The 24,325-nt window shown below is 33.5% G+C and overlaps 2 protein-coding genes across 2 annotated transcripts; one reads left to right on the plus strand and one right to left on the minus strand.

The window, feature by feature from the left end:
* Positions 1 to 2,106: 2,106 nt before the first annotated feature.
* On the minus strand, positions 2,107 to 3,042 carry LOC128565869 (olfactory receptor 52J3-like). The gene has a single exon (XM_053562605.1). The coding sequence runs from the start codon at positions 3,040 to 3,042 to the stop codon at positions 2,107 to 2,109; it is 936 nt and encodes a 311-aa protein (XP_053418580.1).
* Positions 3,043 to 19,388: 16,346 nt separating this feature from the next.
* Positions 19,389 to 20,366, plus strand: LOC128564713 (olfactory receptor 52D1-like). The gene has a single exon (XM_053560440.1). It carries the CDS (start codon positions 19,413 to 19,415, stop codon positions 20,364 to 20,366), a length of 954 nt encoding a protein of 317 aa, XP_053416415.1. The 5' UTR covers positions 19,389 to 19,412.
* Positions 20,367 to 24,325: the final 3,959 nt, after the last annotated feature.

Consider the following 24,325-nt stretch of genomic DNA (forward strand, 5'->3'; position numbering starts at 1 on the left):
CTATCTAGTACCTTATAGAAAAAATCATTTAATTATATTCAAGTGAACATTTTATTAAAGAAAATCATTTTGAGTATGTGAATTGTGCTGTCCTGTTCTACTTATAAAAAATAATATTTTTGTTTAGATATATGTCTTTAAAACTCCATCTCCATATTATTAGACATAAAAATTTCCTGCAGTAGACTATATATATTAAACAGCAAACAGAAAACTGGACACTGGGATAAAGTTTCAATGGTTTTGCCATTGAATATTTCTTGGTTATGTTATTGTTGTAGGGCATGGAAAAAAACGGTTAACCCATACTCAGAGAAAAGAAAGATTTTACAACATGAAAACATAACTATTATAGCTTTAATAGAGAACATTATTACATATGGATTAACAGAGGAGTCCTATCAGAGCAACTGAAAATACGTATAAACATTCCCTATGAAGAAAGAACTCTGTGAATTTAGTTTCTTTGAAGACTGGATTGGTAATAATATGTGGTACTGACAGTGAGAGAGTCACATACTCAATGTAGGCTTAAAATTAATTTTATAAAATTAAATAAATTAATTATTAATATAAAAATTGATCTTTACCTATGTGCTTTACCTTAAATGTTATTAAATCTGAGGTGTACTTAAAATGAGACACCATGTCTAAGATAAGAAAACCATTAGCCAGAATTCTGCTGGATGTGCCTTTCACAAAAAAATCATGGAATATTTATTATGTTCATTCTCCCCCGCCCCCGAAAGATAAAAGAACTTCCTAAAGACTACAGGAAATAAATTCTTCAGAGAACCATGTTAGATGTTCCTTATGCTACCCTCTTTTAAGACCTTATAGAAAGTATTCTTGAAATCTCTAGCCCTTGATGCTTAATGAAACTATAATCTATCTTTCCTTTTTCTGAATCCTAATGATTTCTTCTCTGATCGCTTCACTCATGCCACAAAACTGTAAAGTCATTTTTGTACTATCAGACAGTGAACATACTACCAGAAAATTAGTCCCCACCCTCCTGAGAAGTCAACTTTGTGTTTTATTTTACAGCGCTTTCCTGTGCATATCAGTTTTTGCCAATAGCAAATTCAGAAAGCATAATCAAAAACTGCTTTGATCACCCAAATGTCCTTTCTAAGACTACAAGAAATATGTAGAACAACACCTGTAAATTCCAGTAAAGTAGATTATTTTGACAATATATTTTTTAATGAAATTATCTGGGATTCATCTACTTTTGCAAAGCGTCGAACTCCAAATGATGGGTGCATATTTGTTTTCATAAAAGAAAAAGAAAAACCAGTACTGTGGAGAGGAAGAAGTAGCCTATGTAGATAGAAGGTTGGCAAAATACAGAAATGAATTAAACACACATGCACATAAAAATAATAATTTAATACAACATTAACACTATATGTTAAATTCTATACATTTAAGCTCCTCTTATAAATAAGAAGTTCATTCTTTCACACAAGTACTCTTTTCTGTTGCTTTCACTTCATTTTTCTCCAGAAAGGGAGGCAGTATTGCAATGGGGGCACTTGATACCAAACGGATATTATGAAAAATAAAAAAAGAATTGAAACAACATAAAAAGACTCTAAAATGACATAGAAGGACTATACATTTTTAAAGAGTTCCCGAATATCTTCAGTGATGTCTTCAGAGAAATCAGATACATTTAAGTTTGCAAAGGAAAACTGTACCAACATCATTTTCATCTTACATTTGAATTTACTTCTTTTTGTGGAGAAATTTAAAGCAGTTTAAGTCAACTAACTGTGCTCTGCTGGCATAGCACCCTATTTCCCAATACAGAGAAAGGGAGTTTTGCCTCATCTCCCTAGTTTAAAACTGACAGGGCTTCCAGGGGAATGTTTTCCCCAACTGTAAGAGAACATTATACTGAGAAGAATGAACACGTACCACCAATATGAAGAGAACATGGAGATATAGGACCAGAAAATATTCTCCAAAAATTTTTTTTTTGGGGGGGGGGTCTGCAGAGTTTTCTATAATGGAGTTCATATAAAAAGAACTTCATAGCAAATTGTCAAAATTGACTTATGTTAATTACATTCACACTTTCAAGAACTTAAATAAGTGACCCTACTTTGAGGTAAGAGCATGGATGACATGGTCACGAATCTGCTTGGTTCTCACACCATAGATTATAGGGTTGAGGGCAGGTGGAATGACCACATAGAGGTTGGCAACAAGGATGTGCACATAACGGGGAATTTTTTTGCCAAAACGGTGAGTGAGGAAGGAAAAGAGGGACGGTGTATAGAAAACACACATGACCCCCACATGTGAGCCACACGTGTTCAGTGCTTTATGACGAGCATCTCGAGATGGGAGCTGAAAAACAGCTCGGAGAATGCACATGTAGGAGATTCCAATAAGAGTCAAATCCAAAAGAAGAGAAGAAGCCACAAATAGACCATAAATGGTGTTGATGCGAATATTAGCACAGGCCAACTTGGCAATGCCCATGTGCTCACAGTAGGAGTGGGCAATAATGCGAGCCTCACAGAAGGGCAGACGATGGGTTAGGTAGAGAATGGGCAGCATGAGCACGACTGGGCTCATTACAATAACCACACCAATGCCTGCTTGTACCCGGGGTGTGAGAATGGTGGTATAATGCAGTGGTGCACAGATGGCCACATAGCGGTCAAAGGCCATGGCCAGTAAGACTGCAGACTCCATTCCTGTGAAGGTGTGTATCAGAAACATCTGGGCCACACAGGCTCCAAAGCCAATGTTATGTGCACTGAACCAGAAGATGCCCAACATTCGTGGCACTGAGGATGAGGAGAGAGCTACATCTATGCCTGATAAGATAGCTAGAAAGTAGAACATAGGTTCCCGCAGAGTACGCTCAGACCAGATGATTAGTAGAATTGTAGCATTGCCCAGAAGAGCCACTAAGTACAAAGAGAAAAAAGGTAGAGAAATCCAGATATGGAAATCCTCGAGTCCGGGAATGCCTATAAGGAAAAAGGTGTCTGGGTGGAAAGTGGTAGTGTTGGAGCGGACCATCTTGCCATTGATGAGAAGAGAAGCAGCTGGCGCCTCTACAAGGAAAGTGAAGATTTATGAATGCTTGGCTCAACATCTTTCCAACAAGCTTAACTTCTATCTCTATTTTTTTCTCTTTAAAAACCTAATGCTAAAACTTAAGACCCAAGTCAGGTATTGGCAGAGACTGAAAATTTTTCAAGTGTAGGGATATTAATGTTGTCAAAGATCTTCCTCTGAGGTTTTGGACAATGATATATTATACTCATTTGTTTAAACCACATACAAAACCTGGAATAAATTTCAAAAGCATAAATTTCAGTTATATTGACATATCAGTCTTCTTTGAAGACGTATCAAACCTTATTTAAAGAAACATCATTACAAAATCAAGAATTAAAAAAACAAACAAAAAAACATGAATGGAACTAGACACAATGGTTGAAAATCCAACAGATACCTTCAACTGGTTTGTTTAGTATTAATATTGAATGATATATATTTAGAAACCCAGACTCAAAGTTAAGAGTGAAGTTCATTAATTCATCCTTTACATATTTACTCATAGATACACTGTATTGTACTTCACATACCAAAATAGTTGCACAAAGAAGGGAAACACTACAGCTGGAAATCACCTTCTGGAGAGAAATCACATCAGGAGAGAAATGCATCTCTTTGCCATTGGTATTCTAATGGGAATTAACCCACAAAGTCCAAATTGTACTGGTATACAAATCCCAGTAATAACTCAGAACATACAACAATTGTATCCCTCACTGCAGAGGGCATTGAAGAGACTTGTTGAAAGGCTATTTTACAGAAATAAAGAAGAGGCAGGGATGGTGGACAACATCAGACTGAAAGGTCTGTGTTCCTGATTTACTGCAGTTGTGACCCAGCCTCTTTCCTCGCTTTCTTCCTCCCTCTTTTCTTTCCTTCTTTCCTCCACTCCTTTATTTATTCCTTTCTCTTTCCTTCCCTCCTTTTTTTTATTTCACAAAGGCAAAAATATATATAGGTTTGTAAAATATAAGAAAGGAATAGGGGGTTACATGAGAAAACGGGGAGAATGAAGGAATCAAGAAAAAAAGGAAGAAAGGAAAGAGAAAAGGAAGAAAGAAAAAATAAAAAAGGAAAGAATATTGAAGGAAGGGAAGAATATCAGTCTTCGTTTTGAGTCCAGAGTAAAGTAACAGGACAAGTTCAAATGTTGAGAAGTATTTTATCAATCACATTTAAAAAATAGAAATTTCCTAGCCAATTAATCCTGCAAAATTATGTATTAAGTCTATTTCCACTGTTTTTCTCTGCCTACCTTTTTGTAATCAACTATATAAAAGTGTACTTAATCTTTGTCCTCTGATACCTTATTTACTTCTATTGTTATCATCATCCTCATTACTAAAAAACATGTCCAAAAATGAGCTATCCTTGAGAGTGAAAATTATCATTTATAGCACAACTTTAAGTTCCCACAACAATGTCACATCCTGGTCCATGAAAGACCTCTTTCTGTCAAGAAATACGTCTGCAATATTTATATAGAGAATGTTGGCTTAACAAGCTCAGCTATGAGCTTCCTCTCAAGTGTTAGCAAGAATGTCTAATCACTGTCCATCTCCATCACACATTCCATGGGAAACTCACCTCCAACAGTCATAGAGAAAGAGAGCTCTAAGGAAAGGGAGTTTTATACTACCACTATTTAGGGCCCTTGAGAGCTTATAAGAAATCACAGCCAACCTAAATCCCTCTTATGAACTGGGACTAACACCTCAAGTCTCCTGGGAAAAATCTCATTTTTGCACCAGAAATAGAGATTGTGATGTAGAGGTAGACACCCCTCCAAAACCTTCCTTCGTACACATATAATCAATCATATAGTCAATGGGATGTCAGAAACCCAGAAATAATGCTACCAAAACATAATTAATATGAGGTGAACAAAATCTTTTCTTGGGTAAATTTCACATCCTGGTGAGAGCAGATTTAGAATTGTGTACCTCCAATTCCCAAATGTATGTCTCAGCACCCATCAAAAATTTATTGATATATCATGATAATTAAGTAAGCAAAATCTTCCCATATCATCTCAATGCAGTGTTCATCTCACTGTTCATCAATTTAAGTTAATACAAATTAATTGAGAAAATCACAAAAATAAAATAACCCCAAATACTATATGTAGAGATATAAAATATGCAGAGGCTAAAGAAAGGAAAATTGAAATGTCATCCAATATGTGCCAAGTAACAGATCAAAATATGTCTAAGCATAACTAGTAAAAATATAAAGAAATTATATTACTTAATTACATAAAGCAATATCAAATGAAAGAGAGAGATTCAATACAGAGAGAGAGATAAAAAGAATTGGAATCAGGGACTCTGGGGTAATATAATTAATGTAAATTCTCATCTATATCACAGATAATAAATCTAGTTTTAAAAGAACCAATTACTAGACATTTGATAAATCCATCATACAATGGTGTGGGTTTAATGTCAGAATATACATTTAGAAGATTTTAGAAGAGAATTGTCTCTGGAGAGTTAAACTGGAGAGTGAGATTAGGGGGGCGTGATGCCCACTGTACCCCTTCAGGATGTTCTTGTCAATTATCATGCATGTGGTGCTGCTATTAAGTATGAACACATAAAGCTTTCTCAGGTATTTAAGCCATTTTCTCTCATTATTAAGTAAGCCGTGAAACAAATATAGTTCGTTTTATTTTCCACAAGAAAACATTTATATTTCAAATCTCCAGTACACTCGCATAATGGAAATATAAGCTCCTATTTTACTTTCCCTTCCATTCCCTAGTATTTTACCTAAACTCACCTGTAATGCTGCACTTTGGGGGACATGCCTTAATCAATTTATTCTTTTCAATCACTAGTCCTTGTAAGTTGTTGATTTGAGTGGTCTAATTCCCATCCAAATGATCCCTTCCATGTGTCTTCCCTCTGTTCTTCTAAACACAATCAGATGATGACATATTTTCTATGCTACTTTGAGGTTCCAGGACGCAAATGGAGTGTAATTAAAATATTTCAGACAGACATCCACCAATTCCACGCTCTTTTGCAACACTGTGAAACTCAGGAATCTCTGTTGTTGCTTTAGTTGTCCCAGTCTGTAAATCTGTTTTAGACCCACTATTCACACAGGTGAGGCTGCATTTCTCAGACTTAATAGATTAATAGATTTCTCAGATTTGATTGCCTTCCTTCCTAAAGGTTTAAAACAAAATACATCTGAGAAATTATCCCCGTCGCTGTTCATGGAATGAAGGACAATGCATAAAGTAGATTTTTTCTCCAGCAGATTACATTGCCATCTGTATTTTCTTCGTGGTCTCTCCAGATCTCCTTTCACACCACACCAGCCTATCCTTAGTTACCATTCAGTTGCATCCAATTTGTAAGTAACATTTAACTATATCAGAGAAAAACTTAAACATGTTTTCCTGTGTCAGGATTTCAAAAATCATGATATCCTATAATTTTCTCTGTTTTTTATTTGTATTCTATCCCCAAGATATGAATTGAAAAATGCCCCAATTTAATGGAAAAGAAGAAGGACACAGAATAATATTTAAAAAATGGCTTGTTTAATATCAGGTGTCTTCATGTTACTTTTCTTCTAAGTGTTAAAACAAAAGGTATATTCCTCAGCATGCTGGCTCAAGTTGATTGGGCATTTTCTGATAGGTCACTATGAATATCATATTTTGGGGGAATCCCTGTTTCATTAGAGTTTCACTTTAATTACATGGCATTAGCACTAGGGACACCATTAGTTTTGGTTTAGTGCAGGAGCTTAGGCCAAAACAATTGTCCTGACATAAATTTTATTTAACACATGCTTTTTATGCTTTCATCTCACACTATAGTTGTTACTTTAGCACTTTCCGGAGTGACCTTGCATACAACAGGTAAACTTTCTCTTCTTTTTTTCTGGGAGAAATATATTGCCAATTAATTAACTTTGAACTCACAGCCAAAAGCACGATAATTCATTTCTGACTAAGCTACCTAACAAAGTTACTTTCTCCAGAAGGCACATGATGAGATTTGCAAATAGGAACAATATGATAGCATTTCAGCATTCTTCTTTTTTTTTTTTTTTGTGGTTTCTGTTTGTTTTCTTTCTTTTTTTTTATTAAGTCTTTTGTACACAGATCATAAATACATTTATTCCTATTTCAGCGTGTTGATTTTTTGTACAAATTGGAGTGCTTACATCATACTAATCTGCATTATTCTTTTTTTTTTTTTTTTACATTTCTTTTTTTTTTTTATTGTTGGGGATTCATTGAGGGTACAATAAGACAGTTACACTGATTGCAATTGTTAGGTAAAGTCCCTCTTGCAATCATGTCTTGCCCCCATAAAGTGTGACACACACTTATGGACCATTTAAAATAGTGGGATCATGAAGGGAAAGGAAACAATAAAATGAGAAAAACATAGCAATAAGTATACTGCAAAAAGTTTGCTTATTTACATCATAAAAGCTGAAGTAGATGTCAGAGTCTTCTACCTTGTTCACCCTCCCCCAAAACATATGCATCAGTCAAATCAAATTGTTGGCAGCTTTTGCATGTCTACAAATGCTGTGAACTGTCAGTTTTGATTTGGAGTTACAAATACATTTTAGGGCAAGTATTTTATATAGAATCTTGAAATCATGAGACTTAACTGGATTTATGGATGTAACTTATGTGAATTTAAACTTACAGCATATATAAATAATGTAATAAGTATAACAGTAAGTTTATAATATCCCATGTTTTAGAGTTAACAAAATTGATGAGATTTTTTTCTTTTTTTTTTTATTAAATCATAACTGTATACATTGATATGATCATGGGGCATCATACACTCGCTTCATAGACCATTTGACACATTTTTATCACAGTGGTTAACATAGCCTTTCCGGCGTTATCTCAGTTACTGTGCCAAAACCTTTACATTCTACATCTAGCAAGTTTCGCAAATACCCCAGTAAGATGCACCACAGGTGTGATCCCACCGATCCCCCTCCCTCTACCCCCCCTTCCCACTTCCCCCTATTGTTAAGTTGTAACTGGGTTATAGCTTTCATGTGAGAGCCCCAAATTAGTTTCATAGTAGGGCTGAGTACATTGGGTACTTTTTCTTCCATTCTTGAGATACTTTACTAAGAAGAATATGTTCCAGCTCCATCCATGTAAACATGAAAGAGGTAAAGTCTCCATCTTTCTTTAAGGCTGCATAGTATTCCATGGTATACATATACCACAATTTATTAATCCATTCGTGGATCGATGGGCACTTGGGCTTTTTCCATGACTTAGCTATTATGAATTGGGCTGCAATAAACATTCTGGTACAAATATCTTTGTTATGTTGTGATTTTTGGTCTTCTGGGTATATGCCCAGCAGAGGAATTACAGGATTGAATGGCAGATCTATTTTTAGATCTCTGAGTGTTCTCCATATATCTTTCCAAAAGGAATGTATTAATTTGCATTCCCACCAGCAGTGCAGAAGTGTTCCCTTTTCTCCGCATCCACCCCAACATCTCTGGTCTTGAGATTTTGTGATATAGTCTAGTCTTATTGGAGTTAGATGGTATCTCAAAGTAGTTTTGATTTGCATTTCTCTGATGATTAAAGATGATGAGCATTTTTTGATATGTCTGAAGGCCGTGCGCCTGTCTTCTTCAGAGAAGTTTCTCTTCAAATCCCTTGCCCAGCCTGCGATGGGATCCCTTGTTTTTTTCTTGCTGATGCGTTTGAGTTCCCTGTGGATTCTGGTTATTAAACCTTTGTCAGAGATATATCCTGCAAATATCTTCTCCCATTCTGAGGGCTGTCTGCTTGCTCTGCTTACTGTGTTCTTAGCTGTGCAGAAGCTTTTTAGTTTGATCAAGTCCCAGTAGTGTATTTTTGAAGCTGCTTCAATTGCCCGGGGGGTTCTCCTCATGAAATACTCACCCAGACCAATTTCTTCAAGGGTTTTCCCTTCATTCTCCTCTAGTATTTTTATAGTTTCATGTTTTAAGTTTAAATCTTTAATCCAATGAGAGTCTATCTTAGTTAATGGTGAAAGGTGTGGGTCCAATTTCAGTCTTCTGCAGGTTGCCAGCCAGTTCAGCCAGCACCATTTGTTAAATAGGGAATCTTTTCCCCACTGAATGTTTTTAATTGGCTTGTCAAAAATCAAATAGCGGTAAGTAGCTGGATTCATCTCTTGGTTCTCTATTCTGTTCCAGATATCTACTTCTCTGTTTTTGTGCCAATACCATGCTGTTTTGATCACTATCAATTTGTAGTAAAGTCTGAGGTCTGGTAGTGTGATTCCTCCTGTTTTGTTTTTATTTCTGAGTAATGTCTTGGCTATTCGAGGTTTTTTCTGATTCCATATAAAACGAAGTAATGTTTTTTCAAGATCTTTAAAATATGACAGTGGAGCTTTAATAGGGAGTGCGTTGAAATTATATATTGCTTTGGGTAGTATGGACATTTTGATAATGTTGATTCTTCCTAGCCATGAGCATGGTATGTTTTTCCATTTGTTAACATTTTCAGCTATTTCTTTTCTTAGAGTTTCATAGTTCTCTTTATAGAGATCTCACAAAAGTGTTTAAAACATTGTTTAACAATCTAAAATAAATTAGTAATAAATGCAATGCATGAGTAAACATAGCTCAGAGAATTGCATGTTTAAAGATGTCAAATATTCTATATGAAAGTTTAGGTACAATTCAATTTTCATCAAGATCCTATTTTTATTTTATTTTATGTAATTAAATATATCTTTATTAAATTTATTTTCATGAAATATGAAAAATTAGGAAACTATCACAACACAAAATTTGGATTAAGATATAAAATTGTAAAGTGTATGATTTAAATATTTAAAATAATTATAAAAGGTATAAAATAATATCAAAGTGACATGAATGATGCTAGTATTTTTCAAATATTTCCCTATACACTTATTGAAAATAATACAGGTAACATATTATTTAATACAAAGTGTTGAGATGCCATCTTTCTTTTTTGATACATACATATGATATTTTTAAGAATCAACAACAATTCTGAGATTCAAGCAATCCTGATGAGAGGTACCCTCCAGAGACAGTTGAGGAAGCCTCAGTGCCTGCACTCTCCTGGACTGTCCTCTTATTAAGATATTAGCTGGGCTCAATTGTTCAATCCCCAGTGGCTTCTTTCCTTGACACCATGGGGAAGCTATCCCCACTCACTGCCTATGGGAGCCTTAGAAATGTCTATAATCAAGTTCCTTTGGAGAAGCTATGAGTCGTGAGAGAAATGAGGGCTCCCTCCTTGCAAGGTGTGCACATCCTCAGTGACACAGACCCCCTATTGAGGTAAGGCAGTGCACAGTTGCTCTTACTATGCAGTGACAAAGTGGACGGGGGTTAGGGCTCTAGTCAGAGCAGAGACTCTTAAAAACAGTCTTGTGTGGGCGGTGCCTGTGGCTCAGTCGGTAAGGCGCCGGCCCCGTATACTGAGGGTGGTGGGTTGAAACCCGGTCCCAGACAAACTGCAACCAAAAAAATAGCCGGGCATTGTGGCAGGCGCCTGTAGTCCCAGCTACTCGGGAGGCTGAGGCAAGAGAATCGCCTAAACCCAGGAGTTGGAGGTTGCTGTGAGCTGTGTGAGGCCACGGCACTCTACCGAGGGCCATAAAGTGAGACTCTGTCTCTACAAAAAATAAATAAATAAATAAAAACAGTCGTGTGTAAGATTTCTTGAGTCAAGTGATCCCACTTAGGTTTGCGGCCCCTGAAGAGACTACATCCATCACACAAGTAATGACTTCTCTACTCTGCTATGGGTTGAGACTAGGCTGCCACTTTCCTTAACAAAGAATTTGTACATAGGCTTCTCTGCTTAGTTTGGGGCACCAGATGAAGGCTAACGAAGAAAAGGATGGAAGTGTAGATATATTGGCCCTAAATTCTGAGAAAAACTTAGAAATCTGCCATATTACAGCAATGTTTCATGCTGCATAAAGCTGTCTGGAATAGAAGTCATTGTAAAATTATAAACTTTGTAATTATACTTGGGTTCAAATTCTAGCTCCCTAAATTCATACCGCTGTACCTTTGGGCAAACTATTACAATTGCACATTCTTAATTTGTTTTGTTATCTGTTTCATAGGTATCATTACATAACCCAACCTTCTTGAGATAAAATGGGATAATGCTATAAATATATCTTACATAGAATTTAACACATGCTCAATTCACGTGTTCTTATATTATTTTTGTAAAGAGATTAGTGGGGGATATAATATTTAGTCAAAAGACTCTAAAGTCCACTTATTTTATTATTTATTTTATCCCTCCCCCAAAGCATATCTGATTTTCTTCCTCTCTATTCTCTCTTTTACTCCATCATATAGTTTGATGAGGAGCAAAATCCTGACAGAATTATATTTTGCTAAAGACTGACTCTTGGGGACATTTCAAAATTTGATAATCAGGAAACAGTGTTTTGGATCAGTGTAGCATTGATGCTAATAGATGTATAATGATTTAATACTTCTATTTTTTCTTTATTCATCCATTAGAATAACAAGCATGTAAATGGAAAAGCATTATTTCTGTCAAGTAAGGATTTGCAATTTCATAAAGAAGAAAAATGAGGAAATAAAAAATACAGCATAACAAAAGATAAAAAACAGGTAAGTGACAATATCACAGGAAAACAAGGAGTGCCAATTATAGTTTAAGGTAACTAGAAAAATTAGAGGAGTTGATATGTGAGTAGAACCTTCTTTAATTCTAATTAAAAGTTATTATGGGTTTTAATGCATGGACAATATCATGAAAAACAAAGCCACAACATCATTGCTTTTATAAATTGACTTGATGACACATTCTCTAGGCAGAGAGACATGGGGAAGGGTATTTGAGTGGTTAGAAAAATGTCTTAGTATTTTACAAGGCAAGAGAGGCCTCATCTCATTTATAATGTGTTGGTTTACACTTTTTATGAATAAAATTATAGCTTTCCATTCTTCATTTACTTACCTTAAATGCTTCAAGTAATACATTAAGTACATTTTCCTTGTTTAAAAAACAGTACTCTAGTAATAAAGATAAATTGTCTTCCTGTCTATACTCTTTCCATCCACCAAGAATTTTACACTCCTCCTGAGTGTGTATTAGCTTGTCTTCTATGCTCATAAAATGTTCGTTATAAATTTACTTATACACATAACTGTGTACTTAATTTGCAGGTGTGTATTTCAGTATTACTGGAAAATTAAATTTTTGCTTCATGTTTACTATCTTCTACATCAGATTACATAAATATGCCAGAATCATTTTAAGTGCTGCCTACTATACTATCACATAAATTTTCCATCAATTTTCCTACTTTTATTTTCAGTCGACACATAATAATTATATGTATTTATAGGGCACAAAGTGGCATTTTGATACATGTATACACATGTATATATAATATACAGTACATATGTATATATACATATGATGTCTAATGATCAAATAGGGGTAATTCAGATATTCATAACTCAAACTATCATTTCTTTATATTGGGAACATTCAATATCTCCCTTCTAGCTCTCTGAAACTCCATAATACTGTATATTATTATTTTTAATCATCTTCCTACAGTAGTATATAACACTAGAATTTATTCCTCCTTTCTAGCTGTAATTTTTATGCATTTAATCTCTCTGTCCTTCCCTTCTTTCTCTCCCTCCAAGCCTCCAATGAACATACTGCTACTTTCTGTTCCTAGGAACTCAATTTTTTTTTTAAGCTTCCCCATATAGGTAAGAAGATGCAGTTTTTATCTTTCTGTGCCTGACTTAACATAATGTCCTCATGGTTCATCTATGTTGCTGAAAATGACATAATTTTATTTCTCATGGCTGAATTATATTTTATTATATGTGTGTGTGTATATATATATAAAGAAAATTTATAAATATATATAAAGAAATAAAATTTAGTATATATAGTAAATTTATAGAAAATTTATAAATGTATATAAATAAAGAAAATTTAGTATATGTATGTAATTTAGTATATTTAGTGTGTGTATATACTAAATTTTATTTATTCATTGATCTGCTGATGGGTATTTATATTGATTTCATATCTTAAATAATGCTGCAATAAACACAGGAGTGCACATATCTCTTGTGTATACTGATTTCCTTTCTTTCAGATACATATCAAGTAATGGATATCTGGATCATATGGCAATTTTAATTTTAGATTTTGAGAATCCTTTTGAATGTTTTCTATAATTGACTCTACTAACTTACATTCCAACCGACAGTGTGTATGAGTACCTTTTCTCTGCATTCTTGCCAATGTTTGTTATTTCTTATCTCTTTTATAATAATTATTCTAACTGGGGTGAGATAATATCTCATGCGGTTTTGATTTGTATTTCTGTGATGATTAAGTATGTTAAGGATTGTTTTTAATTTCAAATCTATTTAGAATTTTTGGCCATTTGTTTTTTTTTGGAAATACCTTAAATTTAATAACTAAATGAAAATACTTACTAACAAAATTAGTGGGATGTAGCCAAAGCAGTGCTTATGGAGAACATTATAAAATAAAATACTGGTATTAGATAAAATATGAATTATGATTTTGCCTTACTAATCAGAGCAAATTAACCCCCAAATAAGTAGAATAATAAAGATAAGACTCTATTAGAAATCAGACAAACTATCAAGAAAACACCCCAAAACTTATTTTTTTATTTTATTTATTTATTTATTTATTTTTTATTAAATCATAGCTGTGTACATTTATATATTCATGGGGCATCATTCACTAGGTTCACAGACCGTTTGTTAATTAAATTTTTGTTTTGCTTTGTTTTTGCTGCTGAGTTAACTTGAGTTCCTTTTATATTCTGTACATTAGTCACTTGTTGGATGTAGAGTTCACAGATATAATCATTTCTTGAATTCTACAGGCTGTCTCTTTACTGTGCTGATTGGTTGGCTGTGCAGAAGCATTTTAGTCTTTCATAGTCCCATTTGTCTATTTTTGTTTTGTTGCTGTGCTTTTGTATGTACTTTACCCATAAAATCCACGTCCTTTAGTGTTTTCCTTTGTTTTTTTCTTGTAGTTTACTAGTTTCAGGTCTTACATTATGTCTTCAATCTTTTTGAGATAATGTGTGTATATGGTGTCAGAAAGGGGTCTGGTTTGATTCTTCTGCATACGGATATCCAGTATTTCCAGAACTGTTACTTGAAGAGACTGCTCTTTCTCCAAAATATGCTTTTGGCACCATTGTTGGCACATCAGTTGTCTGTAAATACTCAGTTTTAATCTTGTGTTATTGATTCTGTCCTATTAGTCTGTTTTCTTTTTTACTAGAGTAACACATTTGTTGTTGTTGTTGTTTAAATCACTTTCTAGTATATTTTGAAATCAGGTGTCAGGATGCCTCCCGCTTTACTCTTTTGGCTCAACTGCTTTGGCTATTTGGTGTCCTCTGTGGTTTCATACAAATTTTAGGACTTTTTTTCTATTTCTGTGAAAGATTTCATTGTTATTTTAATAGAGATAACATTGAATTTACAGATTACTTTAGATAGTGTCGTCATTTCAATGATACTAATTCTTCTAATTCATAAGGATAAAATTTTTTTATAAGCACAAAATAAACACAAAATTCTTTACATCCTCTTCTGTTTTTTTCTCAATGTTTTGTAGTTTTCATTGTATGGATATTTCACCTCCTTGGTTAAATTTGTTTATAGACATTTTATTTTATTTGTAGCTATTCGAAATGGAATTACTTTCTTGCTTTTTCAGCCAGTTCGTTATTGCTATATAAAAATACCACTGATTTTTTTTTTTTGTATGTTGATTTTTATTTTACAACTTTGCTGAATTCATTTATCAGTTCTAAGAGGTTCACCTCCCCTTTGGTAGAGCATTTAGGTTTTTCTGCATATAAGAGTATATCATCTGGAAAAGGAAATAACTTTTTCTTTTCCAATATGGATGCCATTTGTTTTGTTTCCTTGCATAATTGTTCTGGAGAGGACACGCTACTACTTCATAGACTAAGAGTACTGAAGAGGTGGGTGTTCTCAATGTTAGAGAAAAGAATTTCAGCTTTTCCACATTCAGTGTGTCAGGTGTGTGTTTGATATGTATGTCCTTTATTGAGGTCATAAATGTTCCTTCTATAGGCAATTTGTTGAAAGTTTTTATAATGAAGGGATATTGAATTTTATGATATTTTTTCCACGTCTAACTATCCTTGTTTCTATTGGATACATTCTAGTTTATCATGATGTATTATTATCTTTTTGATCTTTTGAGTGTGCTGTTGGAGGTTTTTTTTTTTAATTTTTTTTATTATTAGTATTTTGCCTCTGTACTTTTCAGGGATAGAGGCCTGTAGTTTTCATGTTTTTGTTTTTGTTTTTTTGGTTAGTCTTTGTCTGGTTTTGGAATCAGGGTAAGGCTGCTCATGTAGAATGAGTTAGAAAAAATTACCTTCTCTTCAGTTTTTTGCAATAGTTTGACAACAATTGGTGTTAGGATTTTTTTTCTCTTTTTCAGTTTAGTAGAATTACAAAAAGAATGATTCATTCCTGTGCTAGTTTTCTTTGAGAAACTTTTTATGAGTGATTCAGTCTTGTTAATTGTTATTGGTATTAGGTTCTGTACTTCTTCCTGGTTCTATCTTGGTAAGTTAAATGTGTGCAAGAATTTATCCATTTGTTAGATTTTCTAAATTGTTTGTGTACGGATTTTTTTTTTGTTTGTTTGTTTTGCAGTTTTTGGTCAGGGCTGGGTTTGAACCTACCACCTCCAGCATATGGGGCCAGCTCCTTTGAGCCAAGGCACCGCCCTGTGTATGGTTGTTAATAAAGGCTTTTAATGCCCATTTATATTTTTGTAATATCTTCTTATTAGTTTCTGATATTTTTTATTTTGTTTTTTTCTCCTTTTTCTTAATCTAGTAAATGGTTCATCAATTATTAAAATCTTTTCAATAAAGCAAGTTTTTGCTTTAATAATATTTTGTATTTCCATCTCTGCTTCATTTAGTTATGATTTTTATTACTTCTACTTTCAGCTAATTTGGGGTTTGGTTTGTTCTTATTCTTCTAATTCCTTGAAGTAAATCATTAGATTATTTATGTGGAAATTTTCTATCTTTTGATATAGGTGTTTTTTGCTATAAACTTCCCTCTTGGTGCTGTTTTTGCTATTACCTATAGGTGTTGATATGTTCTGTTTCTATTTAATCTGTTCTGAGAATTTGTTTTACTTTCTTTAATTTTTTTCATTGACTTGTTGGTCATCAGGAAGGTAATTTCCATGTATTTTTACAATGTCCAATTTCTCTAGTATTTGACTTTGAGTTTTATTCCATTGTGATCTAAGAAGACATTTGATATGATCTTGATTTGTTAAAATTTGTTGAGATATATTTTGTGATCTAACATATGGTCTATTCTGTAGACTATTCCATGTGTTGAAGAGAGGAATGCGTATTCTGCATCTATTATATAAAATGTTCTGTAACTGTCTGTTATGTCCACTGGGTCTGTGTCCAATATTTCTTTGTTGACTTCCTATAACATGATCTGATCAATGGTGCTGAACTCCAATGTCATTTTTTTGTGCTCTGTTTATCTCTTTAGCTCTAATAATACTTGCTTCATGTATCGAGTTTCCAGTATTGTGTGCATATATATTTACAATTAATAGACCCTCTTACTGAATTAATCCCTTTCTCATTATTCCATGGCCTTTTTGTCTCTCTTTTATTCACTCAAAATTTATTTTGTCCTATACGTCTACTCCAACACAATCTTATTTTTCTTTTTGTTTGGAATATCACTTTTTATCCTTTAAATTTGTGTCTTCACAAATGAAGTAAGTTTCCTAAGCCAGAATATAGTTTTGTCTTGCTTTGTTAACTCGTTCACATAGTCTATATTTTTTAATTGTGGAATTTAAACCATTTACATTCAAGGTCATATGGTTAGATGAGGACTTACTCTTGTCATTTTATTCATTGGTTTCTAATTGTTTTACATATTCTTTATTCCTTTCTTCCTCCCTTATTGTTTGTTGCTGTCTCATGTGTCTATCTGTTCCACCAGTGAGTTTACCCTTTCATGTGTTTTCATGACAGTGTATATTCCCTTCTTTTCCAGAAGTAGGACTATTAAGAATTTCTTGTAGGGTGGCCTGATAGTGATAACTACCCTCAAATTTTGCTTGCCTGGGAAAAACTGTATTTGTCCTTCTTTTCTGAAGGATAACATTGCTGAGTATAGTAATTTTGCTGATTTTTTTTTTCTTTCAGCATTTGAGTATACCATGTCATTTTGCTCCTGGCCTATAAGTTTTCATCTGAGAAATCTGTTAATGTAAGGGGAATTCTTTTATATAGGAATTGATACTATTCTCTTGCTTTTTCTTAGAATTCTTTCTTTATCTTCACTATTATTTTATTGATACATATTTTGTATGATTTAATGGTTATTTTATTAAAAACAATGTTCCAATAAAAATCATGGTGTATATTATTATGTATATCTGTAAACATTATTTCCTGAGGTAGGAAGTAGTGTTAAATTGTTCTGCCAAAAATATTATTCTTAATAATAAATGTTACTACACAATTTACCTCTAAATGTTGTGACAAATTACAACCCTACTAATTGTTCTTAAAGATAAGGCCTATTTTAAGTAATTGGACACTTGCATTTACATCATCATAATCTGTCCACAAATTTTCTACTGTAAAATATATTTAAATTCTGTTAAGGGGAAGAATAGAAAGAATTCAGATTGAAATGCATGAGAAGATGAGAATGTTGATGAAACCAAAGACAAGAAGATACAAAAATTCTTGTTAAGACAAAAAAAAAAAATAGGAAAATATTTAAACATACATTAGTTTAAGAGGAGTGTATAGACACATCTAATTGTAGAAAAATGTTACATTTAGGAAAGTCTAATTATGTTAAGTTCTTTCTCAGGTAATAAGATCTCATTTTTTAAGAGTAAGTGCTTTAGGGAATGAATGAATTAGAAAGATGAAGGCTTAAATTTGGACCAAGTTCCTTAAGGAATTTAAAAATGGGGATACTTTCAAACAGTATTTGTAATCAAATGAATTCTGATGGTAGTTTAAAATTTTGTGTCCAGGATACTTTCTATACTCTATTTTCACAAATGTAAATATACTACCACATAATTAGGGCATTATACCATTACAATTAAGTATCAGGGTTCTTGAATTTACTTCTGAGAAAGGTAAAGAGGCTAAAATGTGCTTCATAGATGTAATTCAATATTGAAGTTCAGTCTTCTATACATATGAGTATTCCAATCCTCACTTCATTGGACACTGATTGAAAAATTGTTCTTTCTGATCCCCAAAAAATTCTGTAATTTACAAATATCTATAATAACCATGAAATTGTTAAAGGAACAGTATCAAATTTGTTTCTAAAGAGAAGAACACAAACAAAAGAAAGAAACTGCCTGTTTGTGGACCAGTATGACTTTTGAAATGTTTTTTCTGATAGTATTAATAAATGGAACAAGTGTAATCAGCAAAGTTCAGGACCAGAGTAGATGTGGGGATCAGGCAGTGCAGAAAAAGAATGTACAACAAAAGGGAAAATCTAGAGCCAAAGCTTAAATGAATTATACTGCCTATAAAGTGAATTTAATGTTATTTAACTAATTGGACACATAAGAGAAAACGATGAAGGCTCAGACCTCAGGTTACAATCCAATTGCTATAATTTCTGCTGACTTAGATGAGGAGGATACGCACAAATTCTGTAGCATGTAAAAAGTCATGAATTGTGCAATGATTTGTTTATTTTCTGACAAACTGTCCCTGAGATCACTCTTTTCATCATTCTGAATACTTAAGTCCCATTAGACTGTGAATAAATGTCCTTTTGATTAATATGTACACACACACATACACAAATACACAACACAAATTGACATCTTTCCAAATGCTTTTCCTCTTCTTAAAGCCACACACTGTAACTCGGCATGTCCCTAAATCATTGTGCCTAAAACCTAAAAGAGAAAAGGAAAGAAAGGGATTGTTTCTCTATGCAAAAACTTGTGTTACCCCTCTTGCTTTATATTATTTCTTGTCTTAGAACTGTAATCTTTCTTACTAAGTTCTCCAAGCCCATGACATTAACACATTCATTAATTTTCAATTGATATCAATCTCTAGTCAGTCAATGGAATAGTATTTGTAGTATTTTATGAATTTCGGAATTTATAAATCATTATATTATTTGCTTTGGAGGAAAAATCTCTGAAGAGAAAGCTGAAACGTCCAGCCCTTATGATGTCAGCATACAATAAGACCAACGGTCATCCATCAACCTTCATTCTCATTGGCATTCCTGGCTTGGAGGCTTCTCACATCTGGATCTCAATCCCCTTTTGTGTGGTCTACCTTTTGGCCCTTCTGGGAAACTTCTCTCTTCTGTTTATTATCACAACAGACTCCGGTCTCCATGAGCCAATGTACCTCTTCCTCTGCATGCTGGCTGTAGCTGACCTTGTTGTGTGTACTACTGCTGTACCCAAACTTCTCAGCATCTTCTGGTTTCATGACCGAGAGATTCGCTTTGAAGCCTGCCTCACTCAGGTGTTCCTGATTCACGCTTGCTCCACCATGGAGTCTGGCTTTTTCCTGGCAATGGCTTTTGATCGATACGTGGCCATTTGTAAACCATTAAGGCACTCAGCTATTCTGAAACACTCAGTCATTAGTGGGATGGGTATAGGGATTGTACTCAGGGGCATGGCACTGCTCATTCCTCACCCCTTCCTGCTGTATTGGCTTCCCTACTGTAGAACCAACATCATTTCTCACACCTACTGTGAATTCATGGCCCTTATCAAGATTGCCTGTGCTGAGACAAGAATCCGCAAAGCCTATAGTCTCATTGTTGCCTTCCTTACTGGGGGGGTGGACTTTATGTTAATCATTTGTTCCTACATCCTCATACTCCACACTGTCTTCCAACTCCCATCCAAAGATGCCCGGCTCAAATCCTTAAGTACCTGTGGCTCCCATGTGTGTGTCATCTTGGTGTCCTATATGCCAGCCTTCTTCTCTTTTCTCACTCACAGATTTGGACACCAGGTGGCTCCTCATGTCCACATATTTGTGGCCAACATTCATCTTCTTGTCCCACCCATGGTAAATCCCATTATCTATGGGGTTAGGACCAAGAGAATAAGGGACAAGTTTTTTAAATGGTTTAGTTTTCTAAAGCATCTAGACTAAATTTTTTTTTTGTTGGTAACATCAGAACAAATCATTATATTACATATCTTAGAATGTATGATTTTCCTTAAGCTCTTTTAATGATAAAATAGCTAAAATTATTTTGTGAAGAATAACTTGTTCAAATATAATTGTATGTTCAAACAGACTTAAGTATAGATTGTCTATGGACTTTGGAAAAATTGATTAAATAGATGTGGAAAATATTGTAAAATAAGAATGTCATCAGATAGCTTAGAATTAATACTATTAATCTAATCATCATAAATGCCATGGCATGTATTTTCATAATCCCAAGTGGCCTAAAGCCTAATATTGTCACCGTAACAACATGAGTCTGAACATATTTGGAGACCAAGTTTAATTCTGTGATTATTTTTTGATTTATTCCTAAATCATTTCTCCCCCATCTTTTTTTGAGGGAACTTTAATTTATAATCCACCTTTTCAAATATGTGAAGTGGAAAAACTAAATCTGTCATGTGTCAGAAAAAATGTCTTAAAGTTTTAAAATGTTAATAAAAAACCATTATTTTATCTAATATCTTAAATTGTAAAACATTGAAATCATATATTTTATCTGTACTTAAAAATACTCAGCTTGAGTTTATATAAAATTATACTTGACAATTTGAATTGTATAATTCTATATATTTTATGTTCTTGCCTATATTTATTTTTATGTGGTTTCTGAAAAGATGAGATAAAATTGAAGAATGGAAGACGTGTGTTCCAAATATTGTCCTTCAGTAATAGTGACAAAAACTTTTTTGAAGGACTTTGTTTTGACAGCCAGTGAACACTAACTAAACCCTAATGTTAGGCATACATTACTCAACAGAACAGGACGTCTTGTTGTGTAGAAGACCATTAGGGAACGCACATAACTTCTTTAGAAAGCCTTACTACCAGGAAGAGTTGTGAAGGTGGGAGTTTAATTAAACTTAACATATTCTTAGCAAAATTTCCACTATATTGCCACTTCTCCCTAGAAGATAGTGAATAAAGATTGGAGAAAGGATGGCCTAAAATTACTTGAACACCAACAGTGGGGAGAAACCATTTGCTCTAGTAGTGTGATAAAGTTGATTCAAACATATAGATCTTCACTTTCAGTATAATATCATGTAATTCCTATATAGGGTTTACAATATACCAGTCCATCCTATAATTGTACATAGCTTTGCTCAGTTATGCAAACTTTAAAAGATTTGAAAGGTTAATATGCTTTATTTTACAAATTAGAACGTTGAGGCACAGAAGAATTTACTAATATTTTCATGGCCACAGGAACTATGAAGGTGGAGATTGAATTCTGGATTTTAACTTAAGATGTCTTGCTCCAAGTTTGCATTATTTTTTTTTCTCTTAAGTTTAAGCACAAATTTATTGTCTCATAAGTCAAGAATTTTGGAATGAGAGTTTCCATGGTTGCTTAACAACTGACATGATGATATCATGGTTCGGTTTCTCTGAATTTCTTTATTTATCTAGGAATATTAAGGGGGTATAAATGCTTTTGTTACATGGATACCTTGTACAATGCTTAAGTTGAGGCTTTTAGTGTACCGTACCCATCATCGTAATACTGTTCATTGTACACAATAGATAAATTTTTACTTGTCATCCATTCCACCTTCCCCTCTTCTGGGTTTCCGATTTCCTTAACATTTCTTTGAGGCCCTATGTACCCATTGTTTAGCTCTTAACTATTACTGATAACATGTGTTTTGTTTTTTTTTAATTTCTGAGATAATAATGGTTTCCACTCTAGTTGTTGAAAAAGACATTATTTAATTAATTTTTATGGCTGAGTGTCTTTGTGTGTGTATGTGTGTGTTATTATCAATTTTTTTCTGCTTAACAAGATCACAATTTATTTTTTACTTTTTAAATTTATTTGTAAGTATTATGGGAGTACAAATATTTCTGGTTACATGGATCCCTTTCTTAATGCCTGAGTCCGTGTTATAAGTGTGCCTGTCACCCAAATAGTGTTCATTTTAGCCCTCCGGTGAGTTTTTAACCCCTTCCTGCTTGATTTCCATTGTTTATTGCTTCCCTCTGTGCACATGTGTGGTCATTGGTTAGTTCCAATTAATAGTGAATACATGTGGTAGTTTCTAGTCTTTTCTATTCTTTATATATTTTACTTAGAATAATGGCCTCTATTCTTTGTATATTTCACTGCGAATAATGGCCCCCAGTTCCATCCAAATTGTTACAAAAGGCATCGAGTCATTATTTTTCATGGCTACAAGGTATCCCATGCTCTACATATACCACATTATTTTAATCCTCTCATGAATTGATGGATATATGGAGAGATTACCCATCTTTGCAATTGTGAATTTTGCTACAATAAGCATTTTAGTGCAGGTGGCTTTTTGGTAAAATGACTTTGCTTATTTTGGGCAAATACCCAGTAATGGGATTGTGGGATCAAATAGTATGTGTACTTTTCATTCTTTGAGGAATCTCCACACTGTTGTTCATGAAGTTGTACTAATTTGCAGTTCCACCAACGTTGTATATGTGTTCCTTTCTTTCTGCATCCATTCCATCATCGATTCCTTTTCAAATTTTAATAAAAGCCATTTCAAATATTTTCTATTTGAAATATAACAGCAGATTTTTGGTTTTTGTATACAAACCTTACTTGTATAACCACACTTTTTCCTTTTGTTACCTCTGTTTCTGTTGTCATATCCAAGAATCATTATCAAAATTAATGTAAAGGAGCCTTTTTCCTGTGCTTTTTTTCATGAATATTTACATATCAAGTCTTACATGTATGTCATTAATCATTTGAAAGTTTTAATTTTTTTTTGTGGATATCCAATTTTCTCAACACTATTGAAGAAATTATGATTTTTCCATACTGTACAATTGGTACACTTGTCAAATACTCGTTGATTATATATGTGTGAATTTATGTCTGGGCTTTCTATTCTGTTCCTTCCATCTTTCGGTTTTTATGGCAGTACTATATTGTTTGATTGCTACTTCTTTAGGTTTTTGCTAGTTCGTTTTTTATTATTTCTTTTTTGTGCTCTACCCAGGAAGTATATTACTTTTAAATTTTTCTATAATTTAAGATGTATATATTTTAAGGCAATGCAAGATTGACCTTTTATTTGGTGTTATGTGTGGACATTCTTAGAGATATTACCTTGCTAGTGTGCACTTCCCTGTGCCCACTGATAAAAGAGAAGTCTGACAACATTTGCTTTATGTTGTTTAATTTATTTCAGATTAGTTTAAGGGTGCAAATAATTAGGTTACATTGTTAGCATTTATTAGGTAAAGTTCAAGTTGCAGTTGGGCCTTTCACCCAGGGGTTGTGCGGTATTCCCTTACATTGTGCCCATTAAGGAAGAGTTTACGAATCTCCATCCCTCCCCAGCTTCCTTTCCCTTCTTCCTCTACCCCCCACTTGAATTTAATTGTGTTCTTCTCTCATGTGAATGTGTACTTGTTTATCTCTTGGTTTCATATTAGTATTGACCACATTGATACTTTACCATTTTTGTGATACATTCTAAGAAAAATGTCTTTACACTCTATTCAGGTTAATACGAAAGATATAAAGTCTCCATCATTTTTTATGGCTGAAGAGAATTTGATGGTATGCCTATAAATAAGGGAGTACGGTGACTTCAGCTTACTTCTTACTCTCTCTAGATTCTTTCAGCTATTCAGGCTTTCTTGTACTTCCATAAGCATTTCAGATTTTTTAAAAAAATTATTCTGAGTATAGCCATTACAAATTTCATAATGGTTGCATTAAATCCTCAGATTGATTTAAGCAATATGGGTATATTAATAATAATAATTCTTTCAATACATGAACATAGGGTATCTTTCTATTTAGCGGTATCTTCAATTTCTTTCATTGATGGCTTATAGTTTTCAGTATACAGATATTAATATACATTTTTGAAAAAAGTTATACAAAT

This window comes from Nycticebus coucang, chromosome 14 (assembly GCF_027406575.1).
Source record: "Nycticebus coucang isolate mNycCou1 chromosome 14, mNycCou1.pri, whole genome shotgun sequence".
In the NCBI taxonomy this organism is placed as follows: domain Eukaryota; kingdom Metazoa; phylum Chordata; class Mammalia; order Primates; family Lorisidae; genus Nycticebus; species Nycticebus coucang.